Source organism: Euprymna scolopes, chromosome 6, assembly GCF_053919585.1.
Source record: "Euprymna scolopes isolate OS-2025 chromosome 6, ASM5391958v1, whole genome shotgun sequence".
Lineage (NCBI taxonomy): Eukaryota > Metazoa > Mollusca > Cephalopoda > Sepiida > Sepiolidae > Euprymna > Euprymna scolopes.
Window position 1 is genome coordinate 12,217,394 of NC_136487.1, and position 19,761 is coordinate 12,237,154.

General features: G+C 31.6%; 1 protein-coding gene across 2 annotated transcripts in view; it reads left to right on the forward strand.

Moving 5' to 3' along the window:
* LOC145277514 (uncharacterized) overlaps nt 1–19,761 on the forward strand; it is a 114,985-nt gene that overhangs the window by 38,716 nt on the left and 56,508 nt on the right. Inside the window, exon 2 of one of the 2 annotated variants that reach the window (XM_080128938.1) lies at nt 17,252–17,323. The exons of the other annotated variant lie outside the window; for it this stretch is intronic. Within the exon in view, the coding sequence (XP_079985064.1) occupies nt 17,252–17,323 (72 nt within the window). The remainder of the gene's footprint in view (nt 1–17,251; nt 17,324–19,761) is intronic. 2 annotated transcript variants of the gene reach the window in all.

Consider the following 19,761-nt stretch of genomic DNA (forward strand, 5'->3'; position numbering starts at 1 on the left):
GCAGCTAATTCTACCCTATGCGACGAAGGCCATCAACTCCCCGTATTTCCTCCTATAACTAACAATACACATGAAAAAATTTAAATGCCTTAAAATATTTCAATATTGGTATATATAGAAAGAGCTTGATAAGCTAAGAAAGAATCTTTTAAAATTTTTTAAATCCAATTAAAATCAAGGAAGTTATGACTATTTTTATGCCCTGCGTGTTTAAGACCAAATGCGTTTTGTTACATTTTTTGCACTACTTTTTCAGTAAAAATGTCATATCTTTGTTAAAACACAAGACTAAGCAATGAAATTTGCCATATAAATGTATTTTTGTGCAAGGAATCTGAATATGCTATTGAAAATCTCCAGAAATGAATGGTTTCCAAATAATCTGCAGTAAATGCACATAAATATGCTGCGATTGCTTAAAAATGCCATGTATTCATTAAAAGAAAAGAAGTTAGAGAACTCAAAGTTTAGTTGTAATGCATTTTATGTGCCAAAGACTGAAATCGAAATCTAGGATTGGTTAAAAATGAATATATTGCAATATTTCTTTGGTATTATTGTAGATTAATACCTTCTTTACCCCTCCCCATCTGACCACCTCTCCAAAATATGTGATTCTACCTTTATAGACAATTGCATGTGAACAATTTGAAAAATTTTAATAAAAGATAAATAAAAATTATTTTAGAATTTAATATAAAATGATTTCTCATTTTGAATCATTCGAGCATTTTAGGGCAGTTATCCCCCCCCCCTTTTTCCTATGATAGATAAATCCCGTGTGTGTGTGTGTGTTTTTTTTTTTTTCTAAAAGGTGATTATGCATTGTTTTAAGAGGGTCTTTGTGCAATTATGAGAAGGTGGAGAAGTTGCTACTCTGACTTTGGGTTAATGATAGGGCTAAAGAAAATTATGTGTGAACATCCTGAAGACTTGATAGAAACAAAACAAAAACAATTTTAGAATTTAGAGTGGGGGTTGGTTTCACATAAATGTAAAATAATTCACCATTTCAAGACGATCCTAGCGTTTTAGGACAGTTGACCAATTTATTTTGGGGGGGATTAATCATGTGCACTTTTCTTTAAACGTTTTTTGCTTTTTTTTTTTAACATTTATATGAGCTCACAGAGGAAGTTTGTTTAGTGGGGAGCTCTGCCACTTGTACTTAGCGTTATTGTTAAGGCTAAAGGTTTTAGGAGGAGGCTTGCCACTCGTACCTAGGATTAGACATAGAATTAAGAGAGTTTTTTTTTAAGGGGGTGTTTGATACCCATTGTGAAACTTTACAAGAATTATGACAAACAGACAAAAATAAATGTTATTTAAAAAAGTGACGTCCCTCTAACAGAAAACATGATGCTTGGAAAATTCAAATCCGCTTAATGAGAAAACGTCTTGCTACGCACTTATGCGCTGACCAGTGCTGAACCGCCTACAGTCAGTACATTAACGAGTTTCTTTTGTATTCTCTTAAAAATAGAAAACTGTTTTTCTGCTTTCATTTTACTAGACAATTCATTTTTTATTCTGAGTTTGTCAATTTAAAAAAGTTATTTTCAAGTTTTTCAAATTTTATTTCAAAAGAATACCAAACCAAAACTATTTTGTTGTTTTTTTAACGCTTTTGGTATGTGCGTTTCTGTTATCATGATATTTATAACTTCTTATACTTAAGGTAGAATTGTTTTTTAGTGTTGAAAAAAACAAATATATAACAAATAAAAAGTACTTGTGAACTTATGCTACCATGCTGAAGTAATTATATTATTATTTAGACACCCCTTCTTAACATGGGGAGGGAGGGGTGCTTTGTAAACTATTCTGTACTTTCACCTAACAATTTAATAAAAAAAAGATATTGTGAAACTTGAATTTAACTTGAAAATACAATTTGAAAAAAGTAGCACGGTAACATAAGTGCATAAGCACCCAAATAAATATTACCAGAGGCAAGATAAGTTACTCTTCTACCTAGTTGGATAAGTTTTTAGTGTATTTAGTTAATGTAAAATATTTGTTTATTTCGAAAAGTAAATAGTGTCAAGCATTACATAAGCATAAGAAAAATAGCCACGCGGTATCTCATGTCTTTGAAATCCTGACAGTGACTTAAAAATATACAAAATACTGTTAGAAACCCAACCAATAAATGTCCTTGTGACATTTATCAGGTCGGTTTCTAATAGTATTTTGTATAATCTTTTTATTTTTAACTCATTGTTGAGACCATTTTTTCGAATCTGTAAAACAAACTCATTTTTTTTTAACTGAGGATATCTATAAAAAAAAAAAAAAAAAAATAATAATAACAACTGTTTCTTCACCTTTTTATATTTTTTTATATATCGGAAAACTTTACGATATGAAAAAATCTAGATAACATCTTTTTTTGTTTAAATATCTTATCTGTTTCATTTATAAAATAAAAATAAAATATGTAATTGTACTTTTGATTAATAATTTCATTTTTTTTGTTAACATTTATTTATTTAAATTTTCACAAACAGTATCTCAGTGCAGTAAAATAACAGGAGAGAAATCACAAAAAAGTGTGTGTGTGGGGGGGATTAAAACTCATTACAATAAAATTCTCTATCGAACTAACTAATTTTTAGGTATCACGGAAATAAATGCATAAAAAGCACGTTTCAAGGGTTAGGGTTTTAAAATAATGTCGGTCCTTGACACGTGTCGATTCTCACTGTTTTTAAAATTCACTTTTAATAAAATATTTGGTTTCCAAATTTAAAAATTAGGCGGTTCGATAAAGAATTTAATCGTGATGCATTTTGTAAATTTTTATCTTGTTTCCACTTTAACATTTTTCTTTAAAATGACTACCTCTTAAGGTTTTCGGGTATGTTGAAAACGAATATCGCATTTAAATTTTCCACAAATAAGTAGCTTTCCAGATATTAAGCAATGTCATTTCTTATGTTATTGCTGGTTGCCATCTTGGTACGCGCATTTGCAGATAGTTTCTCATGGAGTGCGCTCGCGCGTACCAAGATGGCCACCAATGCTAGCATAAGGAATGACATTGCTTAATATCCGGAAAACTACTTATTTGCAGAAAATTTAAATGCAATATTCGTTTTCAGCATACTCTAAAACCTGAAAAAGTAGTCATTTAAAAGAAAAATGTGAAGGTGGAAACAAGGTAAAAATTTACCGTTTTATTTCTTTGTTGAATTTTCAGTAAAACAACAGAATAGAAATGACGAAAATTGCCATAAATTGGTGATTATATAGGTGTTGCTTATCAGGATATCTGGTATTGTGGAAGCTACATTCGAGGGTTCATGTAGAGTACGATTTATGGCTGCATCTCAGAAAATAGGGGTATATTTTGGGCCAGATAGAGAGGATTTACAAAATTGAATATTGGACTGGTCCTAAAATGCATAAGTTCTGATCGACTATGGGAATTTCCATCTTTTACAGAAATTCAAAATCTATATGCAAAATTTTCTTTAATTTATTTCTGAGTTTAATTCATATCTACTCAATTTTGTTCTTTTCTTTGAGGGGAGTAGTAAATACTGACCTTGAATGCTCTTTAGGTATTCAATGGCTACACTCTAGATTTGGCTCTCCTTTGGTGGGGAGGCAGGTAAATACCTATTCTCAATAAAGCTATATTTAAATACCACTATAATACTTAGTTTTGTTCATGAATAGACACCCACTGTATGATACCATGCGGCAGTTTAAAAAAAATTGGAATTTGTACATCTTAATTAATAATTCATGGCTTATGGTAAAGAGATACATCAGATTTGACTGCATAATCAGAAAGAACACACAATTTTACATAAGACTTCCAAGTTTCATGAGAATAACTTGAAAAATAAATAAATTGTGGCGAAATTACCAAATTTCTTGAAATATTGAGGTCCGTAATTTAGACTACTTTTTCTAAAGAAAAAAATCTACAAAAAGCCTAAACTTTGGCACTTAAAATTCTCATAATTTTTTAACTACTGATGGTATTTGCAGAATTCAAACGGTTTTAATCTTTTACACAGCTCTTTTCATGCAGATTGATAAAATAACAATTATCTAAAAGATGTCACCAATAGTGCGAAAATGTAATACTCTGCCAGTATTTTGTTAATTTTTGATTTTTTAATGAATATTCAAGACTTGACTAAAGCTCAAACGAGACCACCATTTTCTTTATCATTCTAAGCAGATTTTACACAACTATTCTTTTTAAAATTTAAGTAAAAAAAAAATGTTTTTAAATAAATTAAAACACAAAACATTTATCCATGTAGAGAGAACAGTAACTTATGTTTGGTTACATTTATTTGTTGAATATTTTTTCACCCTTTTTTTTTTTTGTTTTTGGCTATTCTGGAAAATTCCTCTAGATTGAACACTCTGGTCAATTTGTTTTAGTGACTCTAGAAATATATTGTATACATATGTTGCATACATAAGGAATTAAGAGAGAATGTACCTTTAATTAAATAAGAACATGTAATGTGTTTATTTCAAAATTATACATTATTGAATGATTCAATGTTGTTCCATACCCGAGTTTCATGGATCAGGCACAACTGAGAAGCTATATGGTCAGAGGAGAGAAGTTTATTCTTTTGAGGAGGAGTTTATTTTTTTTTTTATAATTGTTAGATATATTCTTTCTTTTAATCTTTGATCTTGTCTAGGTTATGGTAACCAGTTCAGCTACAGACTAAAGACTTTGCAAGTAGGTGTGAATTTGCTGAAATCCATCCATATTGAACCAGCTTTGCACCCACACTTTCTCACCACCTACACACATACTTTAACGCATATGCACATTCATCCATACACATATCCTTACACATACACACGTAAACTACAGATTATACCAAAACAATGGACCAGTTTAATGCTGACCTACTCACTAAAAACATATTGACCTCCGTCTATACAACTTTGCACTTTCACTAACAGATAAGATCGTGAATCAAAAAGTCAAAAGATTTTTTTTTTATGGAAATCACTCCAGACAAGGCATATAGCCACTTGATGTAAGGAGTGAAAAATTATTACTTCAAAGTCAGAAACTTACCAACAATAAATGTTAGATGGAATAAATTCTGATCCAGAAAACAGCAATTCTTCCCTCTTTGTCAGAAACATTGCTCATGGAATGTATTAGATGGATAGATTCTGACTCGGAAAACGGCAATTGTTCCTCCTTTGTCAGAAGCATTGCTCATGAAATGTGAGGACTAACGGATAAAATTAAGGAAAGAGAGAGTTACGAGGCTGCTGAAAGTAAAAAGTTTATCTGGATATCACATCTACTATGGTAGATGACAGGAAGTACATAATTTGAAGACACATAAAAGCTCGACCGAAAACAATTTTTTTTTTAAAGGAGTCACCACTTATCAAGACCCTGGAGGCCACTCGAGGATAAGGGTTATGGAGTGTACAGTAGGCAATAGGACAATATCGTAGTAATTGTTAGTAGTGGAAATTTGGTAAATTGGATTACTTAAGGGGACGGCTCATCAAGAATTTGTTTATGTTGGACTTGAAGATGATCATATTGTAGTCAGTTGGAAAACAGGAAAACGGAACAGAGTTCCACAGACGTGCAGTTCTAAGAAAGAAGCTTTGTTCATAGAGTCTACGTTTAGGTTTAGGCATAGATAAAGAGTGGGTGAATTATTAATAGTGGTTTCAGATAGACGAGTGTTTTTCATGAAAGTCAAGCCGGGGGGACTGTAGATTGGAGCTCACACAAACACTTTCCATGACAATAACGATAAAGCAGAGACAGACTCACAAAGTCTCTTCTTTGGGAAAGAGGTTGCAGAGAAGAGAAAAGGGCATCCTCCACTAGGCTACAAAGTCTATTTTGAACTCTGTCAAGGTAGGCTAAGGTATTTTTAGCAGTTCCTACCCAGATGTGGTCACAGTACTCCATCCTTGGATGTACTTGGCTCTTATACAGGTGGAGAATTGTGTAACCCCACACTGATGAAGTTCGGCTAGAACCCCTTTTTGTCTGGAAACTCTCAGCTCGTATCGTCTGGTCCTTCTCTGAATCCTGTATGCTGAAAGCGAATATTGAAGTCGCAGGCAGAAAGAAAAACAGACTCGTGAATTCTATTCTACAGAATTATTTCACAAACTTATGTACAATGTTTTTTACAAATATCGTCAGTTCTTAGTAAGTTTTTTTCAAAGTCTCAAATCTCTTCACAAACAGCGTCAGACGGGTGGATAAGGAGAAGAGTCACGTCTCCAGGGAACGGTGGATTACCTTGAGTTTCGCGCACAACTCTTCCGGAAACTTTTTGAAACTCAACTCGAAAACTGACTAATTTTTGCGACAGTAGTATATATAGTGAGGTATGTGGATGGGGTGGAAGTTTCCCTAGCCAATCAGATTTTGTTACGAAATCTGAAAACCCCAGATTTTTGCGTGTGTACAATTCCAGAATTTGGGATCTGAGATCTACAGACATACTAATCCCCATGACCTCTAAGATCATCATGTCAGCACTGACATCCGACTTTGAGTTCACCAAGGCCAGACAATATTATGCTCCAAGTTTCCTGTCATCAATTTTAACTGCAAAATATATTTCTCTGGTTTCAAACAATATCTATTTTGATATGAAATAAAATATATATATTTATATTCTCTATTTTAAATCCTCGAGTTATCTACCGTCACCCGGGAATGATTAGCTATTTAGCATAGTTATTCGGCCCATCCCAGGCCCCTGGGGGAATCTAAAGCTCCCCAATGATTGATTACGTCACATTGCATCAACAGTGAGATCCCACCATTTTCCCAGCAGCTTTGGCAACAGATTTGATGTATATGTTCTATCTCAAATCAGGAATAAAGGTCAGACCCAGAAGCTTGTCAAAACATAGAGCCTCCCCAAGATGAGAGCCATTCATTTCAGTTGATGCCAGATGGAGATCAGAGCATTGATGATGTAAAGATAGAAGCTTGGTTTTAGATGCATTAAAAGTAACCAGCCATCTTTTTCTTCATTGCACCACATGTTCAAGATCAGAGGAGAGAGAATCAAAGAGTACTAAGCCGTTTACTGCTTTTGAAGTGTTACCATAGATGGTAGTGTCATCAGCATAAATGTTTACAAATGATCTTAGGATGTGATTTGGGAGATCATTGATGTAGATCAGGAATAGAGTTGAACCTAGGATGGACCATTAATACTGTGAGCTGATTTCCATCAATGACTACTCTTAATAAACCTATCAGAGAAATGATTTAATAACTGAAAAAACATTTCCAGTTATACTGTAGCTGGAGATTTTATGCCATTTTCTATCAAAGGCCTTTCATATGTCAAAAGCAATTGCCATAGAAAGGAAGCTTCCGTTGAGAGATTTGCTAATCCACTGAGATATATCATTTGCTGTATATCTAGCAGAATGGAAATCATATTACATATCACTGAAGAGGTTATTTTTGCTGAGGTGGTTGACTATTTCTCTATTTAACAGATTCCAACAACTTACTCATGAGGCACAGGAGACTATTCTCCTTAAACAGCTTTGTAAGTATGGAAGCTAGTTCTGGTTGAAGCTTTTTGAGCACTATAATAGAAATGCTATCAGGACCAGTTGTTTTACTGGAATCAAGGTTTTTAATTTCATGGAAGCATTCAAAATAGATCTCTCTGAACTTGATTAAAAGGATTGAATTTTAAAAATAACAATTTTCTAATACAAACTAAAAAAGTATATACAAAACATTATCAAATCTAATAGTGTTCGGGAGGGGGGGTGATAAATCTAGAAAATACTGCCCTTCAGAATGCAAAAAATATTCAAAGACAGTCTCTAACACATATAAAAAAATATGTACAACAGAAAAAATAATTAATAAGGCAGCAACAGTTGCCATTAAACTAGAAATTTAGGATGGGATAGGTAAAAGAGATATGAAACAAAAATGCAGCACTTGTGCACTTTATATTGCCATTTGGGAAAAAAAGGGAGGCAATTCAAAATTTTAATGATTTTCAGGGAAACTTTTACATTAAATTAACAAACTGACACAATGAAAACATTAATTATTGGAACATTTATTGAATTAAATATTTTTTTTAAACATGAACAGTTACATATGTAAAACATACACTTTATTTTATCAATTAATATTTCCAAATAAATTTAAACAGCAGTTTTTAAATTTTGAAATAAAATATTACAGTGTATTTAGAACATATTTTTTAAATTTTGAAATAAAATATGACAGTCAATTTAAAACATATTTTAAAATATTTTGAAATAAAATGTTAAAGTTAAATAGTTAATTTAAAACATATTTGTTAATTTTTTAAATAAAATATGACAGTCAATTTAGAACTTAAAACAAAATTTAAATGTTTGATTCCATTCTTTTCTTTTTTTGAAATCGATAACTGTTTTTGAAAAAGTAAGATTATTTTAACATGAAATATAATAGTCAATTTAGCATATTTTGCAATGCATGAATTTTCTTTTCAATAAATATTCCGGTAATTAATGTTTTCTGTTGATAGTGTGTTAATTTAACGTACTTGTTTTGATTTATCTACACAGTTTCACTGAAAATTATTAACGTTCTGGATTGTCTCCTCTTAATCACTTATAGAACTCTTTCAACACTAAAAACAAATATCAATGTCAGTTTAAAATGCATAAGTAAGGATCACAAAAAAGACTTTATGCATAATACTAAACAAACCAGATTAATCAACTTCAGACTCTAAAGCAATCTCTAACAAAATAATATGAAATACTGTCAATCATATCCAAAGTCTGCAAACAGCAACCTTTGAAAAGACTTTTCCAATACTATTGAATGGTTGTGTAACAAAAAATATGAACATAATTAACTTTTATCACTTTATTTTAAAGCGTTCTTATGAGGTGTCTTCAATAAATTTCTAGACGTATGGGCACATATATTGATGGTACGTATGGGCACATATATTGATAGCACATATATTGATAGTACATATATTGATAGCACATATATGTATAGTACATATATTGATAGCACATATATGTATAGTACATATATTGATAGTACACACATAAAACTCTTGTCCCCTTCAGAGTAATCCTCTCCAGCTGGAATGCACGTGTACCGTTCCAACAACTTCTGGAAGATCCCATGAAAGTCCTCTTGTGTGAGCATGTCAATGACCTTCAACACTGCCTCTTTCATCTCCTCAATTGTCTCATAATGAAAGCCTCTAAGGTTTTCCTGCAGCTTAAGGAATAATCAAAAGTCACAGGAAGCAAGGTCTAGACTATAGGGAGAGTGAGGAACTGTCTTGATACTCATTTTGGTCAAATAGTCTGTGATCTTCTCTGAGAAGAACAAACTCTGCGTGAATCTTCCACATCCTCAGTTCCTCGCAAATAATTGTGTGTACAGTTCCCAGAATCACATCAAACTGTGCACTTATTATCTCTATAGACACATGACGGTCCTTATCCATGAAATTCTTTATTTGGCCAATCAACTCTGATGGTCTGGCTTTTTATTCCCCCCCACACCTCTCATCATCCCTCGCAGACTCCCTGCCTTCCTTGAATCTCTTATGCCACTCAAAAACTGATGATCGATTCATGCAAGATGATCCAAAAGCAGTCTGAAGCATTCCATACGTTTCTGTGGCATTTTTTCCTAAGTTTAAAACGGAATTGTATTGCATATCGTTCTTCTAAAGTATCCTCACATCCAGATTGCATTTTTACGTTCACCAGCTGTGACAATCAGGCTTTAGTAAGATGTATTCCAATTTCTGCTGTAGCTGTTCATTTGAACCTGAAATCATAAAGTTTGGTCATTCATCTCATAAGATGTATAGCAATAACATACTTACTTTTCAAGAGTTCACGACAATTTTAAATGCTTGTACCAAAAAAGTCTGAAACTTATTGAAGGCACCTCATAATTAATAATATAAACTATTGTAGATATAAATCTATTCTGATTACTATGAGAATAAATCGATAAAAACGACCAATAATGAGTTACGTGTTTTGACTGCACAAGTTGCAAACCTTGATCCCTGGTCCATTTTACTGCTCACTCTCTACTCCACATCCTAAAAATCACTACAAAAATTTCAATAAACCATCTATTTAAAAACTAATACCCACCACCACTCTACTATCCCTACAACACTTCGCATCATAAAACTATCCTGTTACCTCAGAATTTTATATTCTCACTCATACCATAGCACCAATTTATTTATCTATCTATCTATCTATCTATATATATATATATATATATATATATATATATATATATATATATATATATATATATAGATAGATAGATAGTGCAAAATTTTGTTGAAAATTCAAAGACTCATGTTTTCTTTTTTATAACCTTCATTTACTTCCTGGATTTTTTTCCATTACAGCTGTTTCATTAGTGGGAAGGCAATTTTACGATTTATGTGTCCATAAAAATATCCTGTCCCCACCAACTTCTTCAGATGTTTTTTCATTAGATTTTTACAACAAAAGGTATATTTTTAACATGCTGAACATCGTATTTGGGTAAAAAGACTTCCAAAGCCATGCTTCCTCACTTCCGCCATCTTTTTGTGTTATGTGAAGATAGTTTTCCATTTTAACCTGTAGTTTCGTATTTTTATTTTTTATTTATTTATTTATTTTTGTTTTAATCCCCCCCCCCCACCTCGCTTTTATATATATACTAGCGAGGGGTACCCAGCATTGCCCGGGTGTTTTTCGGGGTATGTGAAAAAAACCCGAAGCGTTGACGACGCGCAGTTGGAAAATAGTAAAGTGTTTTAAAAAAAACAGGTGCGCGTTTTTGATTGACGTGACGGCGATAGGTATTCAGCAGTTATTTTGTGCAGGATAGTTTTGAATAAATGGGTTTGTTTGTTTTTAAAAACCCGCTTCCTCGTCTCGAAATGAAAGCTACAGTCTGATATGACGAAGTCGACATTGACCAAACTGGCTCTGGGCCTGTGATTAGAGTCGAGGTTCGCTTTTTTTATACTGAAAACTGAATGTAACGCATGCCGATATGGGAAATGTGGAATAATTAACGTTTGAAAGTCAATAAAATTAAATAGAGAGGCGAGCTCCGTGGATAATTCGTAGATATTACAATTTATAGATGATATAAAAAGTTTTAAAAAGTTGTGAAGCGAGCAAACGCTTCTTTGAAGGAAGCCTTTCGTGGACATCGAGGAAAAGCGAACATACATACATACTTTTTCGCTTTTATATTTATAGACTAGGGGGGGTACCCGGCGTTGCCCGGGTGTTTGTAGGTGTGTGTATGGGGGGGGGATAAGTAATAACCCTGAAACGATGTTAAAAAAATCTGAAAAGCCAAAACCAAAAGAAAACAACAGCGAAAAAAAAAAAACGTTGTGTGTATGGGGGGGGGTAAACTAAAGAATAAGTGAAGTAAAAAAAAATAAAGAAACGTTGCCCACGTGTCTAAAGATGTAAAAGAAAAAAAAATAGTTTTTGTCGTGAGGCTGGATTGAACCCGGGAGCCTTGATGCAGAGGTGAAACAAACTCCAACCACTTAACCGTCTAGGCCAAGAGTAAGAGGAATTGATTATAGTGTTAAAATAAGGCTTATAAAGCGAGTGAAAGAGGTTTGATTGACAGATAGCCACTAAATGAGGTCATCGTGGGAGCGTTACGAGATGACGTAGCAGTATTTTATTTTTTTTTGTTTTACTTCACATTAGCATTTATTAAATTACGTATTTCGTTTCCTGTCTAGACATCTCTCTCTATCTGTCTGTCTTTTTCTCTCTCACTTTTTCTCTCTCTCTCTGTTTGCGTTTGTGTATCTCTCTCTCTCTCTCTCTCTCTCTCTCTCTCTCTCTCTCTCTCTCTCTCACACTTCGTCTTCCTTACTCTAAAGACTGTTACTAAAAAAGAAAATGGTGTCTGGCTGTTTTTTTTTGTAAAAACTTTGATTGTTAATATTTTTTGTAAGCGTATTTTTTTTTTTTACTTCACATTTTTTGCTTGTTATTTTTCGTTTAACTATCGTATCTAACTATTTTTAATGTGCTAATAACTTTGGTAATGTTGTCATAGCGTAGAAGTTCATAGTTTAGCTTGTGTGAGGGTTAAATTTTTTTTTTACCGATAACAACATTTTAAAATTTTCAATTCAGACTGCCATTAGAGCTTGCTGACGTCAAGATCATGTGACATAACTCAGCGAGTTTTAAATACAAGTTGACCCAAAATAAACGGCCCGTGTATACTTTATGTAGAAGAGTTGGCGCCCGTATTTTTTGGGGCAGTTATAAATCGATTTAAAAATATGTAATGTTTAACATTAAAATGTCACTTTTTTGCCCCCCCCCCTGCAGAAAATCGATCAGTTGACGCACTTCTGATGATCCTTTTGGGCTAATTTTTCGATATTTGTCGTCCAGAGGGTGGGACTTTAATATGATACCAAGTTTGTGAATTTTTGTTCCGTTGGTCAAAAGGTTTTAGCAAACACACAAACATACATACATATATAAAAACGAAAATGTATGTATGTATATATATATATATATATATATATATATATATACTTATTAATATATATGTTTATTTTATTTTATTCTTTATTTTATTTTATTTATTTATTTATTTCCTATTGTTATTGTCAATTTCAAAATTTATTTTGTATTGCTATCCCAGAGTAAAGTTTATCCTGTGGTTTGCTATTTCTCTCCTAGGTTCTTTATAGAATAGGATAGGAATTATTTTTCATTTAGGCATAATCTACATTCCTAAATAAAATTTTTTCCTTCCTCTATATATGCTTATGGGGAAATATGTTTGTCATTATATTTCACCTTTTATTTATACCAATCCTTTAATTTATGAAGCTCAATGTAACTGCAGAGCATATATAAATAAATGACAAATGTCTATATTCCAAATTTCGAGATGTTGACCATCTTACTCTTTATTTCTTTAAGTACCTTTAAAGGCACAATTCTGGACAGCACCTATTTCGTAGCGCAGAATCATTCATGTAGTTATTATATCAATTTTTAAATTAATTCCGACCTTAACTCATCAGAAGAAAAAGAACTTATCAACTTTAAAAGAAAATAAAGGAATATGGGCATGATTACAAAATCTGAAATTGGAAGAGAAATTGCAAGTGTTTTTCAATTTGTTAGGCTATATTTGAATTGTCATCTAAACTTCAGCCTCTATCCCACCAACGAAATGTTGCATCCCTCTGCCTGTTTTACAAGTATTTTAATGGTGGATGCTCTGACGAACTACAAGCACTTGTACCCCCTCAACGAAAATACCCCCCGACAAACCTGACAAGCAGCGAAGTCCCACCCCTATACCGTTGAGATCCCTAGATATAAGAAAGCCTTTTACTCTAATAGCTTCTTCCCCAGACTGGCAGGACTTTGGAATTCTCTTCCGGTTTCCTGCTTCCCCAACTGTACTGATATGCAGAAGTTCAAGTGTAATATGAACAGACATCTTGCTACTAAACTCCCTACATAGTACCCCTGCAACTTAGGTCCCTGATAGTAGCCCCCTACATCAAAGTGGCAATATGCCTTGCTTGGTGTGAAAATGTAATTAAAAAAAAAAAAAATTGAATTTTAATGTAGAGTCACCAACATTAAATTCATGTATTAATAAATTGTATTCATATTGATATTCATTACTATAAAAATATTTTATTTAATATTTTATTAATTCATTATTCATAATTATTCTATATTCATTTACTTAAATGATATTGATAATGGTCAAATCCATAATGTATGTATTTATGTATATTTTTCTACAAAACTAATTATCGGATTTTTATACGTTAACAACCTTTGATTAATTACATCTAAACTTTGCTCATGTATAAATCCCAAACTTATATATATATATATATATATATATATATATATATATTTGATATAATAATTAAGTAATTAATTTTGTGCTATGAAACAGATACTGTCAAGAATTGTATAAGTCAACTGAATTAAAGGAATAAATTATAAGATGATTAACATCATGAATTTTGGGATATAACTTTTTGTCATTTATTATATATATATATATGTGTGTATATATATATATATATATATATATATATATATATATATTTAAAGGAGATTAGAACAATAGTCTAAAGAGCTGAGTGTATTTTAATGTAACAGTGAAATTACTAGTTTAATTAAAATACAGGAAGGAGAAAGTGCTCGTTGTAATTTAGATATATAATAAGCTCGATAGGTAAATATCCTAGAGCTAATTCAATATTAAGTAATGTGATTGATAATTTAAAATTTAAAAATCAAATTATAATTAAATAAAAATTCGTTTCATAAGAAGGAACAACAACAAAATCAATTATCTTTACGATCGTTTCGGAAAACAGTGCTTTTTATTGTGGTAGACATCAAGTTACGGACAATAATTATTACATATAGTTTTTTGATAAGCAAGGTCTCTTCGTCAGCAAATTTTGAAGGGTTTTTATTAAATTTAAAAGACACCATAAATAAACCTAGCATTAAAAGTAAGGCAGATGTATCTTTTAATTTTTCGCCTTTTGAAATCAGGAACTATGGTTAAAATACTCATATATATGTTTGCTATAGCTTTTCACCTTATTGAAAGTACTGTTTTCCGAAACGATCGTACAGATAATTGATTTTGTTGTTGTTCCTTCTTATGAAACGGATTTTTAATTTAATTATAATTTGATTTTTAAATTTTAAATTATCAATCACATTACTTAATATATATATATATATATATATATATATATATATATATATATATATATATATAAAGGTTGTTGCATTAGTTCCCGCCGTTTTTTTTTTTTTAAGAAACCAAAGAATTTTAACAGTAAAAGTAAGTTCGTGTGGGACCCAAGCTCCAAGTTTTTGTGTAAATCCCATCGACTGAAGGTGGCATAAAATTGTCGTAAAATCACACTTCATCTTCTCACCCAATTCTCTACATGACTGATGGCCATTTTCCTTCAAAAGAATCCCGAGTTGGTCTTCGTCTATCTTGATTGGTCTTCTGGAACAAGGAACATCATTGAGGTCAAAATTATCGTGTTTGAATCTGATAAACCAATTTTCAACAGTTCTCTTAGCTATAGTGTTTTCTCCATATACGGCATAAATATCCTTGGTCACTTCACTCATTTTTTTACCTCGATTATAGGTGAAAAGAAGGTGTTGAAAATGTGATTTTTTTATCTACTTGACAACCCATTTGACGGTTCTGCAAAAACAGAAAAAAATTATATGAGCAAAAAAACGATGACCATTATCTTGTAGAACAGAATATGTGTTTTCTAATGATATATAGCACTTTGTCAAATATCCAAACATGTTTTAGAACAATTTTTTTATGAAACAGTGGGAACTTATGCAACAACCTGATGTGTGTGTGTGTGTTTGTGTGTGTGTGATTGAATGATATAAAAATAAATATATTTGATCCTATCATGATGAGAAGATGCTTAATATTCTATATAGAGCATTAATATAAGAAAATTAAATATTCATATTCAGTATTAAGCTAAACACTCCAATTTATAAAGGCAAAAAAATAACTGTTATTGCTTATAATACAGATGCAACCTCCAAAAAACTAAAACCCACAGATTTCACCACTGGAAAATCACAAAATACTAAATACTTTTGTTTTATCAAATTAAGTTAAAATTCAAAGATGACACATGCTTTGATGTGTATTAATGAATTATAACACAAGGGGAAGTAATTAGGGCAGTCTTTAATAAACACACAAACAAACATCAAAATCTACAAGTATGTAATTAATGTGCATATGTGTGATTCAGCCTCTTTTATGTTAATTTAAAGACTTCATGTTTTGGAATTTTTGAGATGAGGATTGATAATTTGGATTAATCAGATTACTGTTCTCATCTTGGGTGTTATTCTCACAACGTTTTAGCTGCTGTGATCTCTAATAATCTTTAGTTGTGTCTTGTCAAGCTCTATGGAACTCTTTATTTAAACATTATAGACAAAAAAAAATGCTGGGACGTAAGACATCTCAAGTAATCAACACATATGTCAAGTGGCAATAGCCCCCTAAATAAATCTAATCTAGAGTTAAATCCAATATGACAATTCATTAAAAATTTTAGATTAGATCATTATTAAAAATTTAATCTATATATCTATAAAAGTGAAAATGTGTGTGTGAGGACACTTCTCAGCCTATATACTCAACGAATCTTTGATCTACGGATTTGAAATTTGGTATATAGAGTATTCAGACACGTGGAAAAATTTTAATCCATTTGCAACTGAAAAAAATGCAGCTAAGTGGTAAAAATTGAAAAATTGGTACTTGAGGGGGACATTGGATTTTTATCTGTTTGTCAACTGTTTCACAGCTGCGCATGCATGAATCATTCACATTATAATAAGAATAAGTAGGTTTGAAAATACTTTTTAAAGATCATGTTAAGCTGGCCTAATGGTTATCGTACTTGATTCACTGTCTGGTTTCGGTTTCAATCTCAGCTTGAATATATTTTTTTTACTTACAAAAAGTGAATTGTTCAGAAAAAACATAATACTTGCATGCACATGTCTCAGTTTCTGTATGAATTAAAATATAATATTTGTGTGTATTTTATGACCGGGCAACGCCGTATGGCCTGCTAGTAAATATATAAAGTAATAAATTGTAACACTTAAGACTAGGTTTAACGTTTCTAAAGTTCATACTAGAATTGTCTCGATGGACCTGTGGTGCAGCAGATAAAGTGCTGAACATAGTCAGTTATAAGTGACAGTTTTCTGGAGTGAAGGCACAATCCTCAATACAGATGATGCTAAGAATATTATTAAAATTACTTAAACTTAGTTTGTGGTGAAAGCTGAGAGAACAAGAACAATCTACTCTCATGGATTGAATTAGAAGGTCAGAGGTTACATTGAAAGGATAGTATCCAAAACTGTACCACTAATAAAAATAATACAAACTTTATATCGATACCTGTAGTTTAAGGACCAAATCTTTTCTCGTAAGAAATCTTGGAGACGGTAAAAGATCATCTTCACCAATTATCTGTGATTCATAACTTTGTACACCTAAATGGAGCCGTGGTTTATGATGCTACTGTTAGCTCTCATGAACTGTATGTCTTGTCTCGTTTAGCAATTCTTTCAATTCTCTACGGAAACTTCTTTTTCTTCTCTCTTCAAGGATGTTGTGCACATTTCAAACCGGGATCCACGAGAAACATGCCTCCACCGAATTTGAATTGTTGCATTCCTGGTATTTAAGAAACCATTTTCAATTTATTTGTTGTCCTCCGTAGTTACAGTTTTCAGCTTGTAATCAATATATATATATATATATATATATATATATATATATATATATATATATATATATATGTAAGCAAACATTGTTAAAACTAAACAGAATTTCTTTGCTTGATGAAAACCTTTTTTTTATTTTTTCAATTTTCCTATGATCGTTTTTTTTTGTTAAAGTAAAACATTTAATGTACGTTCTATATTTATCCTGAACATTTTTGATTCTTTGACAAAAACAAACAAAAGAAGCTGGAGAAAAAAATTACAAAAGAACGGTTGAGAATGCGTTTATGAAGACGGTAAGTCACCAAAAGGATGTTATTAATTGTAGGTTGCTAAATAAATATAAACATATATATATACACACACACACACACACATGCTGATTATGTTAAAAATAAATATATATACAATATTTCTCTCTCTCTCTCTCTGTATATATATATATGTGTGTGTGTGTGTGTGTGTGTGTGTGTGTGTGTATAATGGTTGCATAGGTTGATTTTCTATATGGAAATCTAATGAAACCTATTTAATTATTAAAAAGTGCTGGTCACCACACCTCCCTCCAAAATAGCTACTGCTCACATTCACAAAGTATACACTCCATTTTCTTGGGAAAACCACACCCAAATATTCTATAATAACGAATGTAATCTTGACTCTCTTTTCATTATTACTCCTGTTTTTTGGCCTGATGAGGTGGTCTCCTTGAATTAGGATTCCATTGAAACATGCATGCATATATGTAATTTATAATGTTTGTATGATAAACAGACTTCAGGTTTCAATCCTGGCTTGAAGTAGTTGTCTGTCCAGCCGCACTGATGAACTGTGAAACAGTGAAACAGTACTGTATGTGGATGGCTATATATATATATATATATATATATATATATATATATATAACTACTTCATTTACTCACATAAAATTAATATACAAAAGTATAAATTTATGCGTAAACTTTAAGTATTTACTTCAAAAGTGCTCAATATGTAGGTATAGCTAGTTAGTAAGTTATAAAATATATATGGCGATTAAGCTACACTGAATATTCCGTGTTTCATCCACTCTAAGACTCTTCAGGCTTATATATATATATATAATAAAAATAAAAATTACAATAAGTTTACCAAGGTAATCAAAATGGTAAACTTAAAATATATTATAAATATTAAAGAGTTAATATTTACAAGTAAAATAAACTTAGCCAGATGTAAAAGCTCAATTAAACCGAAAAGGAAATAGAGCTTATAATATGAACAAATGATTAATAAAACATGTTAAAAGACATCTTGAAAAAGAGTTAAAAACATATTTAATTTTAAAAAAGGAAACACAAGATAAGTGGATAGTCCTTAATCCGCGGAGTTTCGAAGAAATACTCTCCTTCTCATCAGAGGGCAGGAATTAGCAAAATGCAGGATCGATTTTGCATATAAAAGTATTTAATGAAACTACAAGTAAGTCACAGATCTTACTTGGTTTAAAAAAAAAAAGGTGAGGTAAGGGGAACAGGAGGCAAAAGAAAAATGATAAAAAGATTTCACATGAATGGAGAGTCTGGTGAAGGGTAAAAATCCAAAAAATGGTAAAATCCAAAACAGTCGAATTTAAAATTTCAATTCAATGGGTAAATTCCAAATGGTCCAAAATAATCCAAAAGGCAGAGTTCCTTGGAAAGAAGCGCAAATGGAATGAATTCCAAATCATTAAAAGAAAAGTACTGGAGAGAATATTTAAAAAACACATCTGTCAAGGCTGGATGAATCAAAAAAATAATAACTCTTTTTCAAGATATCTTTTAACATGTTTTATTAATCATTTGTTCATATATATATATATATATATATATATATATATATATATTGCTTTAAAGAAAAAGCCAAGGGGACCCTTTTGCTAACAAAGTCATCAGGAGTTAATTGTTGACCTGTGCCAAAATTAAATAAATATATCATGTAAGAGCAGAGACTTAATGGGGTGTGCGTGTGAATTTTATCGTGGGATAAAAAAAAGAGACAGGTGGGAATAGGAATAAAATAAAATATTTACAATTATGTAAAATATATGTACAAGTGAGGACAAAGGGAAAATTAAAATATATCCCCAAATAAGTCTAATGACTTGAATTTTTTCTGTCAATAGAGAGAAGGCCTACGTGAGAGAATGGAGACTGACTCCACAATCCACAAGTGATTTTGAGAGTTAACCCGGTGTAAAATTCTAAAGCACTCTATTTTATACACATTGATACACGCTGGAATTTCATGAAGCTAATGGTGGAATTTCATGAAGGTGTTGACCAAGGTGGAAGAGGAGGAGTGAGAACGACAAGGCTTGTTCAATCTTATTTTTGCTGGAATATGTTGGATAATTCAAGTCTGCAAATT